The following is a 16,316-nucleotide window of genomic DNA, read 5'->3' on the forward strand; positions in this document are numbered from 1 at the left end:
AAAATGGACGGATTCGCCATGGAAGAGGAGATTGATCTCTACGGTAAGTCCACGAGCGTTTGATCCTCCGCCGCTGTTCGTTGGCTAACGCGAAGGGTCTCAGAGGTGCTCTCTATCGATAAGGGTGCTTCTGTAGAAGAGGTCAAGAAGGCCTACCGCAAGGTTCGCGACCCCAGCCCCAAGCACCTTTACCAGGGCTTCTAGGGACGCGAAAGACTGACATGGTCACAGGCCGCTCTCAAATACCATCCCGACAAGGTCGCCGAAGACCAGCGCGCCGAGTCCGAGATCAAGTTCAAGGAGGTTACCCAGGCATACGAGATTCTTAGCGACGATGACAAGCGCCACCTATACGATACCCACGGCATGGCCGCCTTCGACAAGTCTAGGGGCGGGCCCGGCGGCGAGGAGGTCGACCTGAACGATATCCTCTCCCAGATGTTCGGTTTCAACATGGGCGGCCCTGGCGGCCCTGGCGCTGGACCCGGTGGCCCTAGGCGGCCTCGCAAGGGGCCTAACGAGGAGCAGGAGTACAAGGTCACGCTGGAGGAGCTCTACCGGGGCAAGACGGTCAAGTTTGCCGCGAACAAGCAAGTCGTCTGCGGCACCTGCAAGGGGTCCGGCGGCAAGGAGAAGGCCAAGCCGGCGTCTTGCGACCGGTGCAAGGGCCATGGTATGGTGGAGGCGATCCGGCAGATTGGCCCCGGCATGATGCGCAGAGAGACGGTCCTGTGTGACCACTGCTCGGGATCGGGCAGCGTTTTCAAGGAGAAGGACCGCTGCAAGAAGTGCAAGGGCAAGCGCACGGTGCAGGAGAAGAAGGCGCTCGAGATCTACATTCCCCGGGGCTCCATGCAGGGCGAGCGCATCATCCTGGAGGGCGAGGCGGATCAGTACCCCGATCAGATTCCTGGAGATATTATCTTCACGCTGGTCGAGGAACCTCACGACGTCTTTACTCGCCTCGGTTACGACCTGTCGGCCGAACTGAAGGTCTCGCTCAGTGAGGCGCTGGCCGGATTCTCGCGCACTGTGCTCAAGCACCTCGACGGACGAGGTATCGCGATAAACCGCCCGCGGGGCAAGGTCCTCCGCCCGGGCGACTGCCTCAAGGTTGAGGGAGAGGGTATGCCGAAGAAGAGGGGCGAGGCTAAGGGCGACTTGTACCTGCTGGTCGATATCGAGTTCCCCGAGGATGGATGGCTGAAGGACGACGCGGCCTACGAGTCCCTGAAAAAGATGCTTCCCCCGCCGCCCGCACCCATCCAGGCCGACGAGGTGGATGAGGTCGACTACGAAGACGATGCAGACATTGAAACGGTAAGAAACCCATCCTCCGACCCACTGTTGGACCTGACTGACTGTAATAGATGGGCGAGAACTCGGGCGACCCCCGCTTCGGCGGCGAGTGGGAAGAGGAAGAGGACATGGAGGACGGCCAGGCGCAGTGCCAGACGCAATGAACGGGGCGGAATAGAAGCGGTTTTAGAAGCCAGCAAGGGTAATGACGTGACGATGGCCTTGAAATCACTCGATAGACGGCATAATGGCGGTAGTGGCGGCTTGGGATCATTACCGCCCTACAGATTTCTTTACTTGCAAAGCGCGCGGGGCGCCGGGCAGATAGATGACTTGACAAAAGCATGTTCAAAATTCTACGGATTCGCCTGAAATCAAATTATCACGGGTCGTCTTGTGTGTATTGTGTGTATTATATCTGAACTCGTATATCTTGCTGACATGATACCCCACTACCGTCATCGCCTCCCACCTTCCTTCTGAGCTCCAACCCCAACACTCCAAACCACCCTCCAACATCACCACCACTACTACGTCGCACGCATAACACTTCCCACAAACCGCCGAACATGTCGCGCAAGGGCGTGGGCATCGGCGCCTTTGACCGCTCACGCCTCACCTCGGCGCACTTTGCCTCCCACGGCTCCAACCTCCGCGCCACCAACACCGAGGCGCTCTCCACGCAGCTCTCCGTATTCCGCTCGCTGCTCCAGCAGTTCGCGCAGACGCACGCCAAGGACATCCGCTCCGACCCGGCCTTCCGCGCACAGTTTGCCCGCATGTGCACGGCCATCGGGGTCGACCCGCTGGCGTCGTCCTCGGGCGGCGACGGCGGCGGTAGCAGCAGCAGCCAGGGCCTGTGGGCGCAGTTGCTGGGCGGTAGCGTCAACGACTTCTACTTTGAGCTGGCGGTGCGTGTGGTGGAGGTGTGCGGGCGGACGCGCGGGGAGAACGGCGGGCTGATTGGGCTGCGGGAGCTGAGGGAGCGGGTGTCGCAGGGCCGGATGGAGGGCAGCGCGGCGGTCAGTGAGGACGACGTGCGGCGGGCGGTGGAGACGCTGAAGCCGCTGGGGGGGAGCTACGCGGTGCTCAGGGTCGGGAGGAAGGAGTACGTACGGAGCGTGCCGCGGGAGCTGAGCACCGACCAGGCGGCGGTGGTGGAGGCAGTGCAGGTGCTGGGGTATGTGAGCGTGGGGATGCTGAGGGACAACCTGGGTTGGGAGAGGGCGAGGTGTCGGACTGTGATTGACGACCTTGTGTCACAGGGGATGTTGTGGGTGGATAAGCAGACCAAGGGGGAGTGGGAGTATTGGAGTCCGAGCTTCATGGTCGACACGGATGGAAGTGTGGTCGAAGGCGACTGAGACGAAGCCGATGGGATGCACGACAGACACCACAACAAGAATCACCGCGGTTGTACTGTGATCGGAAGTTTACAGCGGCTCCTACTTGCCACTCGGCCCTCATCTCGGCGGAGGTGAAGACACCTGAGCTGCCAAGATAACTATCGGAGCCGAGCCTCGGCCTGCGGCTGAAGCCGAACGAACCGAATACTCATTACATCGGAGCAACGCCGTCTTGGAAAGAACGGCCCAGTTCAGGAAAAAGCCCCCGAGACGAGGACTGCAGAAGACAACACTGCACCATATAGAAGAAGAAGTATGTGTATATCCAAACATCAGAGCATCAATAGTCCCTTTCTACCATGCCAAATACATGAACCATAATAACGTGGTAAAACCGGGCCAAAATTTGTACAAAAGAGCTCTTAGACAGTCATTAATCACCGCCTAACCAGCCTCCACGCCTTTCGCTCCAAACCATTCACGGCCGTTTATCAATGTATACAGCCCGCTGTCGCAACAAGAAAAATGAGACGAAGAAAGGAGCCACAAGAGCAGAGCAGCTCTCGCTCAACTCAATTCAACTCATCTAACCTCACACACCACTCCGTTTTCACCCTGCCGGGCGTATCCCTTAGTAGGCCGGGTTGGGGCCGGGGCCAGGACCCATAGGACCGGGGCCCATGGGACCGGGATACTCGTCGGGGCGGCCCATGCTGGGGGCGCGGTTGTCGCCGTAGTGCTTCTTGCGCAGGGCAGCGAGGCGCTTCTTCTTGGTGACGGTGTTGATGTAGGTGCCAATGACGAAGGACACAACGTTGAAGAAGGGGACCCAGAGCTGATCAGGCAGGAACTGCTGCGCGAAGGCGAGGCAGACCGGGGAGGTGATCCAGGAGACGCGCATCACCTTCCAGAAGCCGACCTTGACGGTGGCGCGGACCTGATGGTATGTGCGGGCACCGGCGATGAGGGCCATAGCCACGAGGTAGACGCTGTTCTGGATGGGAGCGATCTGTTACTGTTAGTGCGGGATGTCCATTGCAGAATTGGGGGTGTCGCGAGGATCTAGACGTACAATCAGGTTGCTGACGAGGATCTGCATGATCTTAGCCTTGAGACTGGTGCGTCCGCGGAAGGTCAGCTGCAGGAGCCAGATGAGAAAGTGGCCGAGCGGGGCGCTGACGAGGGCGCCGTAGGCGGCCATCTTTGGAACGCGCGAGGTGAAGTAGTTGCCATGCTTGTTGCGGTCCTTGGCGAGGAACGAGGCGAGCAGCTCCTGGGTTCCGGCGAGGGTGCCCGAGGTGAGCATCTTTGTCCGCAGCGGATTGTCCTCGAGCTGCTTGATGTAGGCGGCCAGATAGCCCTTGGTGCCGGCCATCTCGCGGCCGCCAGTCAAGGCGGTGCCGACGGCGGCGGCGATGGGGTGCTTCCCGCTGGTGCCAGGGATCTTGCCATCCACGGCATCCTCCAAGATGCCCTTGGCAACCTGCTTGGTGTCCTTCTCGAACCTGACCGACATGGTCGCTCGTTTTCACGGAACCGCCGAGTCAATGACGTCGCTAAGGATCGGGGGCGTAAAAAAAGGGATCTGGGGTTGTTGAGACAGTCATTAGCAATGGAATGGCCCCGTCGGGTTGTCGTTGGAATGTGGCGATGGCTGGCCAATGGATTTGTTTACCCGCCAACGCAGCCCAACGACCGTCTGATGCGCAGTGTGGCACCTCATCATGTCTTGAACATGAGGTGCATTGGGCTGCGAACGACACAGGGGGACGTGGCGCACAGTCGAAAGGGAAAATACTCACACGAAGAAGCGGCAGGTTCGTCGTCGTCAAGCGTTGGCGATGGTTGTCGTGGAGCGATGGGGGATGGGGGGAAGAAGGTTGGGGGCGTTCCTGCCGAGGAGGGTCAGAGGGCTGAGGGTCGTCGTGTCGCGACGGTGACGCCGGGGTACGGAGGTTGGCGCTGCAGTTAGGGGGGGCTGAGACGCCACACCATTGGCTCAGTTAGTCCCCCCAAGACCGAGGCTCATGTGGGTTTGTTGTTTTCTCACCAACCACCAGCCACCATTTACCACCGATCAACCACCAGTGCCACATCTCACCAGCCACAAACCCATATACGGCCGGCTCCCGGCGACGTAGAGTCTTGACTCGAGACTGTCAAGCTTCATGGATCCCCTCCGATGTCGTCTGGACAGTGGAAGTCCCCGAAGATGGCGTTTGTTCCAGCGAATTTCATTTCAATTATCCATGGCCATTACTGTTGAAAAAGAGGGAGGCCTCAGACGTAGAGACTTTAGGTCTCCAGGCATCTACTGGGCCTGACGAGCTCTAAATTCAGGTGTTGAAGATGAGATCATTATCATTACTGAATTAACGTGTGTAGCTAGGTACCTATCGTCTGTTTGCATGCCAACTCGAGCGGGCGTCCAATTCATGGTACAGCATTCCCTCTCCTTGCATTTCGAAGGCTTGGGGTCGCGATCCTGGCACCTCCTGGGGGATATATGGGTTGAATCCGGCCCCGGACTTATAATCAACAATCTTTTCTTCGCTAGAGCCCTGTAGGTGGTTGGATGGGGCAACATCATTTGCACGACCTGGTCGTCTCTTCCACCGGCGCACGATGAAGAAAACTGCGATTCCTAGGATAGCCAGGACACCGATGCCGCCCCCAACCGCACCTCCTATGATTGCTGCCGGAGGTCTAGAGCTATTAGATGGACCGTTTTTCTCTGGGGAATCCTGTGTCTCCTCGGGGGCCGCCGATGGAGTCCCAGATGGTCTCTGAGATGGCTGGACAACGCTTTGGTCATCGTTACACTGGCTCGCCGCCTGTTCGTCTAGCACACGGACGAGGTTGCTCGACGACGACGGGTTGGCTTGCCACAAGGTAAATGTATTGGAGTCGTGGTTGACCATGAGGTATGCTGCGGTCAGGAAATATCTTCCCAGCGTCGCCGGCTGGCCGCCCACTGCATTGATGAGCAGTTCGCGTTTTGACTTGTCGACAGTGCGCTTCCCCTCTCGGTTGATGTCAACGAAGGGAGTGAGAAATTGGTTATTGGGGACCCGGATCTCAAGTCCGGAGTCTAAGTGGAAAGTCAAATCGCCATCAAATCTGACTAGAGTTAGAATGTGAAAGAGAGCGGCAAGGCAACACGAGAAAGGGCCACCTACGCATTATTGGGATCAACTAGTTCAGCTGACCAGTGCAGGCCGAAGGAGTCACCCTTCTTCTTCATCCCCGTCGCTTCTATAAAGGCGTCGTAGATGGAGGTAGGGGCCTCAAAGAGAAACTGTCTCTGCGGTACTATGCACAGCGGGAGAGCCGTATTTGACGGAAATATGCTGCGGTCTTCTCCGTCCCGGTAATTGAGCTGGATGTCCCTCACTAGGACCTTCATGCCAGTCCAGCACCCCGAGGTGCCATCAAAGTCGGAATAGTCGAGTGCCGAGGTGTAGTTATCCCCAATCACCTTCTCTAAGTCGTAACCTCCGATGACGACGGACCCGTCAAGCGGCTCGTCAATCCACATCCGACCCCAGAAGATGGACCAGACACGGGAGCCGATGCGTCCGGCGCTACGCAGGGCATTGAGATACGTCGAGTTGGAGCCCATCCCCAGAGAGTGTAAAAAGGTATAGCCGTGGTCCCAACGCAGTCGAGGGATTCCGATGGGGTATTTCTCGAGGGCCTCACTGCCGTTGAGGGACAGGGTATCGATAGCGCCCAGACTGGTCGAAACCAGTTTCTTGATGCCATGCTCGGAGCCCTGGAAGGCCGCCTCTTCAGGAGCACCGCCTGCCTCTCGGATACCGCTTTCCTTCAAGTAACTTTTGGAGTCTTCTTCTTGGAAAAGGTTTCCCCGACGGATCTTGCAGATCAGGTCGTTCCAAATGATGGTTTTATCGCAGAATGACTGATCATCGTAGATCCAGGTATTGTTCAACTCACTAGACCATGTCAGCCAATCCAAAGGCGGAACTCAAAGGACACAACATCATCTTACGGCCACGGTAGTAGGACAATGTGTTGGGGAGGGTCGCCAACGGTTGCCGGGATGCCTCTCATGAACGAGCCCTCGACATCTGGAAAGACTTGCACGTCAGTTAGGTCCAGAGCGAAGGGCTCTGCATCACAGGGCGGGTTCCCGGAAGCTAAGGGAAGTAGAAAGACCCAGAGACACCGATGAAGAAACATGGTCGACCTTGGTGGACTTGGACGATGACTCTGGTGATACCGCATAGGCTTAGGAACCACGTTAGGGCATCAGGTTTGATATATTGCTCAAGGAGAGACATGGAAGAAGAGACAGGTGACACAGAGCACAGCGGCAAGAGGCTGCATTTTGGTCAAACCTCTAGGATTCAAAGGATTTCATTTCGTTGCGTTTCGAACACCGAAAACGTCCAACCATCATCGCATCCACGTCGCTTGGGGGCGAGCGCGTAAACCCATGGGCCCGAGGCTGGGTGCACTCCAATGGGAGCGTCGTAGGAAGACCCTACCAACAACAATTGGCGCGATGGATGCATTGGGTGGCCGAAATTCGGGAAAACACGTATGGCGTCTTGATTTGTCTTCAAGATATTCGCAGAGTGTTGGTTGCTCTGTTGATACCATTCTGCCAAGGCGGGGGTACTGGCGAGCCACTTAGACGACGCAGAGAAGCGCTGCACAGGACCAACAACTTTGGTCAGGGGTGTTGGAGATCCATCGATACTCCTGAACCCTGGCATTTTGGTCAACGCCCATTGCATCGCTATTCTTAGCATTGTCTAGCTAGCGGCTACTTCCTCGTACCTAGTAGCTTGAGCTGCAGCTGCCAACAGGCACCTGACATACGAGTACCTAGGCACGATGCAATATTACTGAGCTGCCATTCACCTTCACCTTCACCTTCGTCCGTCTGCGAGCGTGGGCGCGCCCAAAGCCAAGCAAACTCTCCGCGATGCCACGTCGAAGCTCGCGGTTCGTCACCTTAACGGCGACTGTTATATTCGTCTTTTTCATTGTCCACCTCTTCCAATGGTTGTGCTCCCCAGCGCGACCGCGCTTCGTTGCGAGTAGCTTCGACTGGTCGACCGCCCACGAATTCCACCCTCCGGGCGCAATCAAGCAGCTTCCAGAGGGCCAGCCGCGCCCGATGCCACGCGTCCAGGCGCCCCCCAGCGCGTTCAAGAACCCCTCCAAGCGCGATCCGCGCCGCGACGAAGTCCTCCGCGTCTTCAAGCGCAGCTACAGTGCGTACAAGCAGCACGCCTGGCTGCGGGACGAGCTCGCGCCCATCTCGGGCCACGGCAAGGACAACTTTGGCGGATGGGCGGCGACGCTGGTCGATACGCTGGATACACTGTGGATGATGGACCTCAAGGCCGAGTTCTACGAGGCTAGTGCTGCGGTCACCGCCATTGATTTCGCCAAAACGTCGGATGGGGCCGTCAACCTATTCGAAACCACAATTCGGCATCTCGGTGGCCTCCTCGGTGCGTATGACCTGAGTGGCGAGAAGACTTTATTGCAGAAAGCTACTGAGCTTGGGGAAATGCTATATAAGGCGTTTGATACTCCCAATCGGTTACCCGGGTTCTGGCTCAACTTCCAGGAGGCCCGTGATGGCGCCCAGCTTGCGGGCACAAATGACCCCTCAGCTTCGCCAGCTTCTTTGTGTCTCGAGTTCACACGGCTGTCGCAAATTACGGGCGACCCCAAATTCTACGATGCCACAGATCGCGTCACCAGATTCCTCGAGCGCGTACAGCATCGCTCTAAGCTGCCAGGACTATGGCCGCGCACGATAGACTTCCGGAATGAGCAGGTCAACATAGAGCAATTCACCCTCGGCGCGCTCGCAGATTCGCTGTACGAGTATCTCCCCAAGATGTACGCCTTGCTGGGTGGTCTCGACCCCACATACGAGACCCTTTACCGCAGTGCTTCGGAGGCGGCGATTCAGCACTTGCTTTTTCGTCCGATGCTTCCGGATGGCAGGGACATTCTCTTCTCCGGTGATGCGACAGTAGTGGAAGAAGGCGGGGTCGTAAAGATTCCAGAAGGTCAACACCTGACCTGCTTCGCTGGTGGCATGTTCGGACTGGGAGGCAAGTTGTTCGGCATCAAAAACCACGTTGAGATTGGTGAACGTCTGGCTCGCGGCTGTGGCTGGGCATATGGCCAGTTTCCTACCGGTGTGATGCCCGAGATATTCAACCTAGTCCCCTGCGATTCCCTCGGTGGCTGCACTTGGGATGAGAAGCGATGGATTTCGGAGGGCGATACTGCTCTCAACAAGGGCTGGATGAATGCCCGTGACCCTCGCTACATCCTTCGCCCCGAAGCGATTGAAAGTATTTTCATTCTTTACCGCATGACGGGGAATGAAGAGTTCAGGGACATTGCTTGGGATATGTTCCAGGGGATCATCAGGTCCACTGAGACGCCTCTTGCGTATGCTGCGATCCGCGACGTAATGGAGTCTGGGACGCCGACCAAAGAGGATTCCATGGAGGTGAGTGCCCCGCAATATGATTTCACACGATGGCAAAGCTGACAAAACGTTACAGAGCTTCTGGCTCGCGGAAACCCTCAAGTACTTTTACCTCATCTTCTCGCCGCCAGACCTGATCAGTCTGGATGAATACGTGCTCAATACCGAGGCACATCCGTTCAGACGCCCTAAATGAGAGGTTCTGTGACACATGACTAACATTGAGCTGGGAATTACCCAAGAAGAGTAGATATTAATCTGCAATAACCCCGCGAAAGCAGAAGAGCAGAACTGCAACTCGCTGGGCGAGGAGGCTTCCCCGCTTTGGCGGTGGTTCAACAGCTACGCCGCGGACCTGAGTAAGAAGGCTTGGGGCCTGGTGGCCCTCACTCCGCATGATGAACTGGGGGTAACCGTTATATCTATACTCTGTCCATTTGTGAGGGCAGTCTAGGTGGTAGCGCCGGGACTTTGGGTGCACAAATTATTGCGTCAAGCTGTAGAGGCTGCTCCATTACGTATGGTGCACGCGGAAGCCACCAGTATCTCGTCGGGAGCGCGGCTATATGTCGACCGGAGAGGCTTGATCCACAGGGAGATGGAGATTAGCCTCAGTCTAGTTTTCTTATGGCTGCTATGTATGCAATGAGAGGGAATATATCTTCCCACACTATCCATAATGCAAACCTATAATAACGCAGTCGGCTAGTCTGTGAACCATCTATGTTCAACCAGAGGTTCTTGCCCAACACTAGGCAGGGCATTTGGCACAATGCAACAATTCGATCTTAGGATCAGCTCTACTAGTATAAGCTACGTAAAATCCATGGTACTACAGTCACTGGGACTATGTAGGTATGAGGATCCATCTATAACAAGGGCTTGAGCTGGGACCCAATGTGGCGGCTAACCTTGGCGACAACATAATAACACAAGTACTGGCAGTAACTGTATTTAAGAGGTCTTAGGGTTGCATCAGGTTGGTAAACAGTAATCTAGAGTCAGATGCCTTCTTACGTGACATTCGTATGGCTTCTCGAGCGGCTCCTCTACTGCTAAGTACCAAATACGTCCTCATACAGTCAGCTGGTAGTATGGATCTCCGCTTGCTTGACTGCGTTGAGAAGTCTCGAGATAATGGAGTGGGCCGATCCAAGTACGCCCCGGACACCAATAAAATCGTTTTCTCAGCCTATACTCAGCCTTGTGTTATTTGCCACCGGAAATTATTATCGACGCCCAGTGCCCTTGAGGCAAAGGGTTCAGTACTACCTGGGCACCGCTCTTGTCACGACTTTGCTCAAACACAATGTGAGCTGGAAGATACGCAAAAACAGGAAGGATAAGAGACAAGGCTACATCAATAGAGAGAGGTTTAAGTAACTGGAGTTTATATCTTCCCCTGCCCCTAAAAACAAAACCAGGGGTTGAAACCTAAATTTGCCCTCGCCTGGCAGGCTTAGACCCGCCTCAGCTCGCAGTGCGAGGCAACTGGCTGGACGTACTCGTAGGTGGCAGCTTTCAAAATGTCGCACGTGGAGTTAAAACACTTCCTAGGAGTAAGAACTTAGCCTTGAAAGTCGTAACGGGGTCACGGGAACTCCTGTTTTGGTGTGGACAGACACGCGACTGCCACATCGATTCGATTTCCTGCCGCGCTCAGGTCGTTATCACGAGGCGACTTCCCATTCCCACAAAGGGTAGGATCGTTTACTACCTACTTATCTCACCTTCACTGACCTTTTAATGCTTCTGTGGCAGAGGAGAACTACAGTTGTCGAACTGCGGTATCCCCGGATATTTGACAGTCGACGACGCAGTGGAACATACATCGTCCACCATCATTCTAGTATTTTGTTTAGTGCTTTATTAGTATTTCTCAGGAGCGACTCGCGCATCGAAGCGAGGGAGCTTCAGTTGTTGAAGTTCACGTGGAAGCTCGAGCAGACACGCGTGTTGTCCTTCGCAGGGCCATACAGTTACCATGGCAATGTGTCCATCACCGAACCTCCCGCCGCCACGGTCTAAGCCGCTATGCAGTCACATTACCATGACACGCGTCTACTCGCACGACTTGATCTGCCACTCGTGCCATCGCCCTGGGCCGCTCGGTTGGTTATATCTCTGCACACAGGACCTGGAAGACATATTCGAGGATTCAGCCGCCCGAGGATACCAGGTATGATCTGCATGGGCCCCGAAACTTCAACAATTGTGTCGCTGATTCCGGTTAAGATTGGTTTTGACGAGCTGGGAGGCATTCTAATGTCAAGATCGAGCCCAAGGAGCAGAAGCGCCGCTGTCCGAACGAATGTGTTGAGTTTTCTTGACGAGGTCTCCCCAGAGCAACTCTTTAAATACCGACCTGACCAGATTGCGACAATACTCAGACAGCGTGATGAGGTACCATCAGTACTGCCATAGTAATTAGCCCACGATTGACTAACAATTTCCAAGGTACACAAGGCTATTGCCCGAGATAAACTCCGAGATGACCGGGGCCACATGAGTCGCATTAGCAACGGTCAAGGATGTGGGATCCCTGTGACCCCGACGAACGACCAATCTCCATGGCTCCCTGAAAGAGGCCAGGAGTGTCGCTACATGGTGTGCTCAAGATGTCGACCGGGAGCAGCGGACAGATCGTTCCTAAGCTTGGACGCGGTGGCAAAGGGCGAGATACTCCCCACTTCTGCCTTAGGATTCGGATTCGACGTATTGGGTGGACGGCCCATCGTGGACTCCGAAGTCCTCAAGACGATAGGCAACAGAAAGTCCCCCCAGGTGCGTGATTAGCGCTAGATCTTGGAATACCTAGCGATGGTAAACCCAGCGGCTGACGATATCACAGCCTAGCCTCAAAACACCCTGCGCGGATACTTCTGCCGGGTTTGATATAAGCATCATGGAACTCCTGGCAAAGCAACTTGTCCAGAGCCAGCATCCCCTAACAAAGGGGAAAACAAGCGACCGAGGAGAGGATTTAGGCTCGCCAGTGAAACCACTGCCATCGCCAGGTAATGTGCAAGGGCAACTTAAGCACTCCCCGCGCTGTGAGAATCTGGCAGATTTCTCTCATACCAATGGGGTCCCTAATCAAGCGTACGCTGTGCGCCCTCCATGGACACCACCTCCATCTCCTAGCCCTTATGGTACAGAGAGTGCGACTGAGACCCATGCTGTGGGACTTGCGGCGGAGAGAAGCATCTCGAACGGCCGAAGGTGAGTACATATGGGGGGTACTCCGTACCTAGTGAGAACGGACTAACATGGTCAAGCTCAAACTCCTTAAAGATCAACCCCGGCGTGAGAAACCAGCTGCTCACCTCGGTTCCCTCTACCAGTGCCCTACAACGTATGGCCCAATGGTCGGATTCTTTGGGCGATCCGATCCCACACCTCGACGAGTCCGAATACGACGTTGGGTTGACGCTTCCGTTTAATGAGGTGTCGTTTGAGGTAGCCTGCAAGACTCCTCTAGGAGCGCCGGACTGGGACGAAGATCTGTATCTTGAGCGTTCCATGACCCCAGCAATTGAGCCTCGGGGCCAACAAGAGAAGTGCACGCCGGGACCTTTGCATGTTGATCACGGGATCGCTATGTTGGAGGAAAGTGTAGAGTCGGCAGTGCCCGATGTTATCACACAGGTGTAGAGATAGGGTTGCTTTTTTCGGGTTAAAGAGGCGTCAGAGTGTTGAATGGCGGCGTATAGGGCAATGTAGGATACCCAAGGCAGCAGCTTGCTTTTGTTGATGTCCAGAAACTTGTTAATGTCCGTTTCTACCTACCTATGCAGTTCTCCCGTACCCTGTCGCGAGATCCCCTTGTCATGTACTATTCTCAAATAATTATCCCTCGTTAGCCCTGACACCCTCCATAATCTTCTTCATCATTTTGTTCCCGACCACCTTGGCCTCCTCAAATCGTGGCTGGAAGAATTCCTGCGTGCTGAGGAACCGCTTCTCGTACGTCTCGAAGTGCCCTATAGCGACGCACTCGGCCCAAGCCCGGGCGGCAAACGTGAACTCGAGATCGTCACTGCGGTACGTCAGATCCGACACGGCCGTGCGCAGCGTCTCGTCGAGCATGGCCGGGTCACCAAACAGGTGCTCCGTGACGCCGAGGCGCAGCCGGAACAGCGGCGTGCTGCAGATCATGTGGTCATACGGCACGATGCCCAGCGCCGCCCAGCAGTCCACCATGGCCAGCAGGCTGAGGTGGTTGTTGGGTCGCGAGGCCGACTCGGCCGTCGGCGTGCCGAGCGAGAAGGACGACAGCACGTCGGGCTGGAGCAGCGGCCGCGAGCCCCACGTGAAGGACGGGCCGAAGACCTTGTCGCGCGCCGCGTAGACGCGGGCCCGCAGGCCCTCGAGGTCACCCTCGAGCATCAGCTTGTAGAGGTCCGTGACGCTGCGGGCGTACTGGGCAATCTGCTGCTTAGCCTCCGGGTTGAGGATGGCGAGGCCGGCGTAGACGTGCCACTTTTGGCTGTAGATGCGCAGCATAGTGTTGATCTTGACGTTCTCGATGCCGCCCACGTAGCGCGCCAGCTCCCAGGGGAACTGGGTGTTGGCGTGCCAGGCCTTGCCCATGGACAGGAAGGCCGCGTGGGTGACGGCCTGGGTGTCGGCCGTGATGCGGTCGTGCTCGCGCGCCGAGAGGTAGACGAAGCGGGAGCGCAGGCACGAGAGGACCGTCTCGACCTCGCGGAGGGCCGAGTCGGGGGCGCGGTGCTGGATGAGGACGAGGGGCTGGCCGGCGGGCTCGACGGTCGGGCCGTGGAGTGAGTGGCATGAGACGATAGAGACGTCCTGGGGGAGGTGGGCTTCAAAGGCCTGGATCTCGGGCGACTTGCATGACGTCTGGCCGCCGACGATGGCGCCGAGCTTGGTAGCTAAGAAGAGACGTGGACGAGTCAGACGACCAGGACACAACAAGAATACAGCAGAAAGGGTTACAACTGGGACGGCATACAGGGCCCATATTGGGCAATCACACGGTCAATGACGGCAGCCTCGACGCTGTAGATGATGTAGTCGCTTGCGCGGGAGACAAAGTGGCCGTTGCGGCATATTTCTATTCTGTTCTATAGACGGGCAGAGCTCAGCGTGGGCACGACGAAGCGGGACAGGCTAGAGCACGAGCCGTACGTTGCTGGCATATTCTTGCTTCAAGCTATCATATTTATCGTCCCGGTCGCAGGCCATAATTCTGTCACACCTGTCAGACTACCAGAGCGGCATGCGCATGGGACAGCAATCCTATTCTTTTTCTCCAGTTAGCTTCAGGCCAAGTCAAAAGTGGTGAAGGTAATAAAGGAGGAATGAGTCCACGGGTTCAGACAGTTGTTATTAAGGTAGCAAGCGTTTACATCAGTGATAGCCCAGGGCGTGTCCAATGACCGGAACGGCCACTAGACTGCCCTGAGCCATACTCGAGCCAAATGCGCTCTAGTCATCATTGTGGAGGGTAGAGGTAGAAGGGGAAGGGGGGGAAAGAGATTTGAGACTTACCATTGAAGAGATTGCAGGCTTCAGAGCGAGCATTCACAATGAAACTTACCTCCAGCCGGCGGCAGACAGTCTCTCGGCATACATCTTGCCCATGTCGCCCATGCCGATCAGACCCACGACGAAGTTCTGCATCCCTTCCGGGATGACAAACTCTGGCACGGGAGAATCCATTGCGCTGGCAGCTCAGTCGAAGCTGTGTGCTAGACCATCAATCACATGCTGGTGCAGTGTCACCTCATAGAGATCCCCTTCGTGGCCAAGAGTCGGGCGAAGGAGGTCCCAAGAAGTGTGTTGGTGAAGGAAGCTGGAGTGGAAGCTTGAGAGGAAATTTTGTGCGAGGTCACTCTAGCAGATTGAGGGTTCCCGTCTATCTGCATAGCGGAATTTTCGCATTGCATTTATGCAACTTGCACCCCGTTAAGCCAATATATCTCCACTCATGGGCATTTACCCAAGTTAGGTACATAACCTACGAATAAGGTGCAAATGACTGTGCTCTCCCCACATGAGCGGCCTATTCAATCATTCCCATGTGGTAAGAAATCAGCTTAGCCATGAATGCTGTTTTCGCAATTGGTTCAAATGGCTCAGGCCAGTTGGGAATCGGTCACAAAGAGGATGTGTCCGTCCCGAAGCCCGTCCTCTTCCACCCATCTCAACCAAGCTCCCCAGTGGCCAAAGTCGTTGCAGGAGGGAACCACACTCTTCTTCTCGCAAAATCTGGACAAGTCTACTGGAGTGGTGACCCGAACAGTGGAGCATGCGGTCTAGGGCCTGAACCAAGCGTGCCGGTATTCCAGGAGATCAAGTTCGCCAAACAGGGCGACGCCGAAGTTGGCCGAGTTTCCCTGATAGCCGCAACATGGGAAGCGTCCCTGGTCGTGGCACAGGATGCCCAGGGGAAGAACACTAAACTTTTCACTCTTGGGACGGGAATGAAGGGCGAACTCGGTGCCGGGGAGCTCATGGTGCGAACGCCGACGGCGACCCTCCTAAAGGATTTCCCGCCTTTAGGAACGGAGATTGTGGACCTTCACGCTTGCATGGGACATGCTGTCGCTGTGCTCAGCAATGGAGAGGCCTATGGATGGGGGAACTGTCGAAAGGGCCAGGCTGGAGAGCGGGCATGTGTTTTGCATACGCCTCACAAAATCGAGGGCGTTGGATTCGAAGTCCGCAGAGCCATTTGCTGCAAGGAGACAACATGCTTGTTTGGGGACCCTGGCAGTGGGAAGATGCAAGTCCTGGGCTCTGATAAGTGGAAAATACGCTCGACGGCTCCCTCGAACGCTCCAGCGTGGAAAGATGTGGGAGCCAGTTGGGGCAATGTCTACGTCCTAGCTCAAGATGGAGGCCTCGAGGCCTGGGGCCGCAACGACCACGGCCAGCTTCCGCCTCCCAATCTTCCGCCGCTGAAGAAGATTGCCATAGGAAGCGAACATGTTGTTGCACTCACTGAGAGCGGTGACGTCCTCTCCTGGGGATGGGGCGAACACGGGAACTGCGGACCTCAAGTCGAGAATAACGATGTCAAAGGCCGGTGGAATGTCATTGCGTCGTCAAAATTCATACCCGAAGGCTTTTCTATAGACACCATTGGAGCTGGCTGTGCTACCAGCTGGATAAGCATTACATCTGGCTGAAGTGGCCCCAGACGTCTAGGCGCG

The 16,316-nt window shown here is 56.0% G+C and overlaps 7 protein-coding genes across 7 annotated transcripts; 4 read left to right on the forward strand and 3 right to left on the reverse strand.

Moving 5' to 3' along the window:
* Window positions 1-3: 3 nt before the first annotated feature.
* XDJ1 (uncharacterized protein) lies at window positions 4-1,463 on the forward strand (the record flags this gene model as incomplete). The annotated part of the gene is made up of 4 exons (XM_083197166.1): window positions 4-43; window positions 104-162; window positions 232-1,320; window positions 1,371-1,463. The coding sequence occupies 4 exons, from the start codon at window positions 4-6 to the stop codon at window positions 1,461-1,463; spliced, it is 1,281 nt and encodes a 426-aa protein (XP_083046634.1).
* A 405-nt stretch (window positions 1,464-1,868) lies between these two features.
* dot2 (ESCRT-II subunit protein SNF8) lies at window positions 1,869-2,663 on the forward strand (the record flags this gene model as incomplete). Its single annotated transcript, XM_083197167.1, has 1 exon — window positions 1,869-2,663. One exon carries the CDS (start codon window positions 1,869-1,871, stop codon window positions 2,661-2,663), a length of 795 nt encoding a protein of 264 aa, XP_083046635.1.
* Window positions 2,664-3,276: 613 nt separating this feature from the next.
* On the reverse strand, window positions 3,277-4,161 carry ACO1O0_007800 (Mpv17/PMP22 family protein; the record flags this gene model as incomplete). Its single annotated transcript, XM_083197168.1, has 2 exons — window positions 3,277-3,654; window positions 3,718-4,161. 2 exons carry the CDS (start codon window positions 4,159-4,161, stop codon window positions 3,277-3,279), a joined length of 822 nt encoding a protein of 273 aa, XP_083046636.1.
* Window positions 4,162-5,038: 877 nt separating this feature from the next.
* Window positions 5,039-6,949, reverse strand: ACO1O0_007801 (uncharacterized protein; the record flags this gene model as incomplete). Its single annotated transcript, XM_083197169.1, has 4 exons — window positions 5,039-5,765; window positions 5,825-6,601; window positions 6,658-6,736; window positions 6,889-6,949. 4 exons carry the CDS (start codon window positions 6,947-6,949, stop codon window positions 5,039-5,041), a joined length of 1,644 nt encoding a protein of 547 aa, XP_083046637.1.
* Window positions 6,950-7,599: 650 nt separating this feature from the next.
* Window positions 7,600-9,331, forward strand: ACO1O0_007802 (glycoside hydrolase family 47 protein; the record flags this gene model as incomplete). Its single annotated transcript, XM_083197170.1, has 3 exons — window positions 7,600-7,606; window positions 7,694-9,156; window positions 9,212-9,331. The coding sequence occupies 3 exons, from the start codon at window positions 7,600-7,602 to the stop codon at window positions 9,329-9,331; spliced, it is 1,590 nt and encodes a 529-aa protein (XP_083046638.1).
* Window positions 9,332-12,984: 3,653 nt separating this feature from the next.
* TYR1 (prephenate dehydrogenase (NADP(+))) lies at window positions 12,985-14,820 on the reverse strand (the record flags this gene model as incomplete). The annotated part of the gene is made up of 4 exons (XM_083197171.1): window positions 12,985-14,030; window positions 14,111-14,222; window positions 14,287-14,347; window positions 14,699-14,820. The coding sequence occupies 4 exons, from the start codon at window positions 14,818-14,820 to the stop codon at window positions 12,985-12,987; spliced, it is 1,341 nt and encodes a 446-aa protein (XP_083046639.1).
* Window positions 14,821-15,203: 383 nt separating this feature from the next.
* Window positions 15,204-16,292, forward strand: ATS1 (regulator of chromosome condensation 1/beta-lactamase-inhibitor protein II; the record flags this gene model as incomplete). The annotated part of the gene is made up of 1 exon (XM_083197172.1): window positions 15,204-16,292. The coding sequence occupies one exon, from the start codon at window positions 15,204-15,206 to the stop codon at window positions 16,290-16,292; it is 1,089 nt and encodes a 362-aa protein (XP_083046640.1).
* Between the last annotated feature and the right edge of the window lie 24 nt (window positions 16,293-16,316).

Source organism: Amphichorda felina (assembly GCF_050947745.1).
Source record: "Amphichorda felina strain 45539 chromosome Unknown scaffold_8, whole genome shotgun sequence".
In the NCBI taxonomy this organism is placed as follows: domain Eukaryota; kingdom Fungi; phylum Ascomycota; class Sordariomycetes; order Hypocreales; family Bionectriaceae; genus Amphichorda; species Amphichorda felina.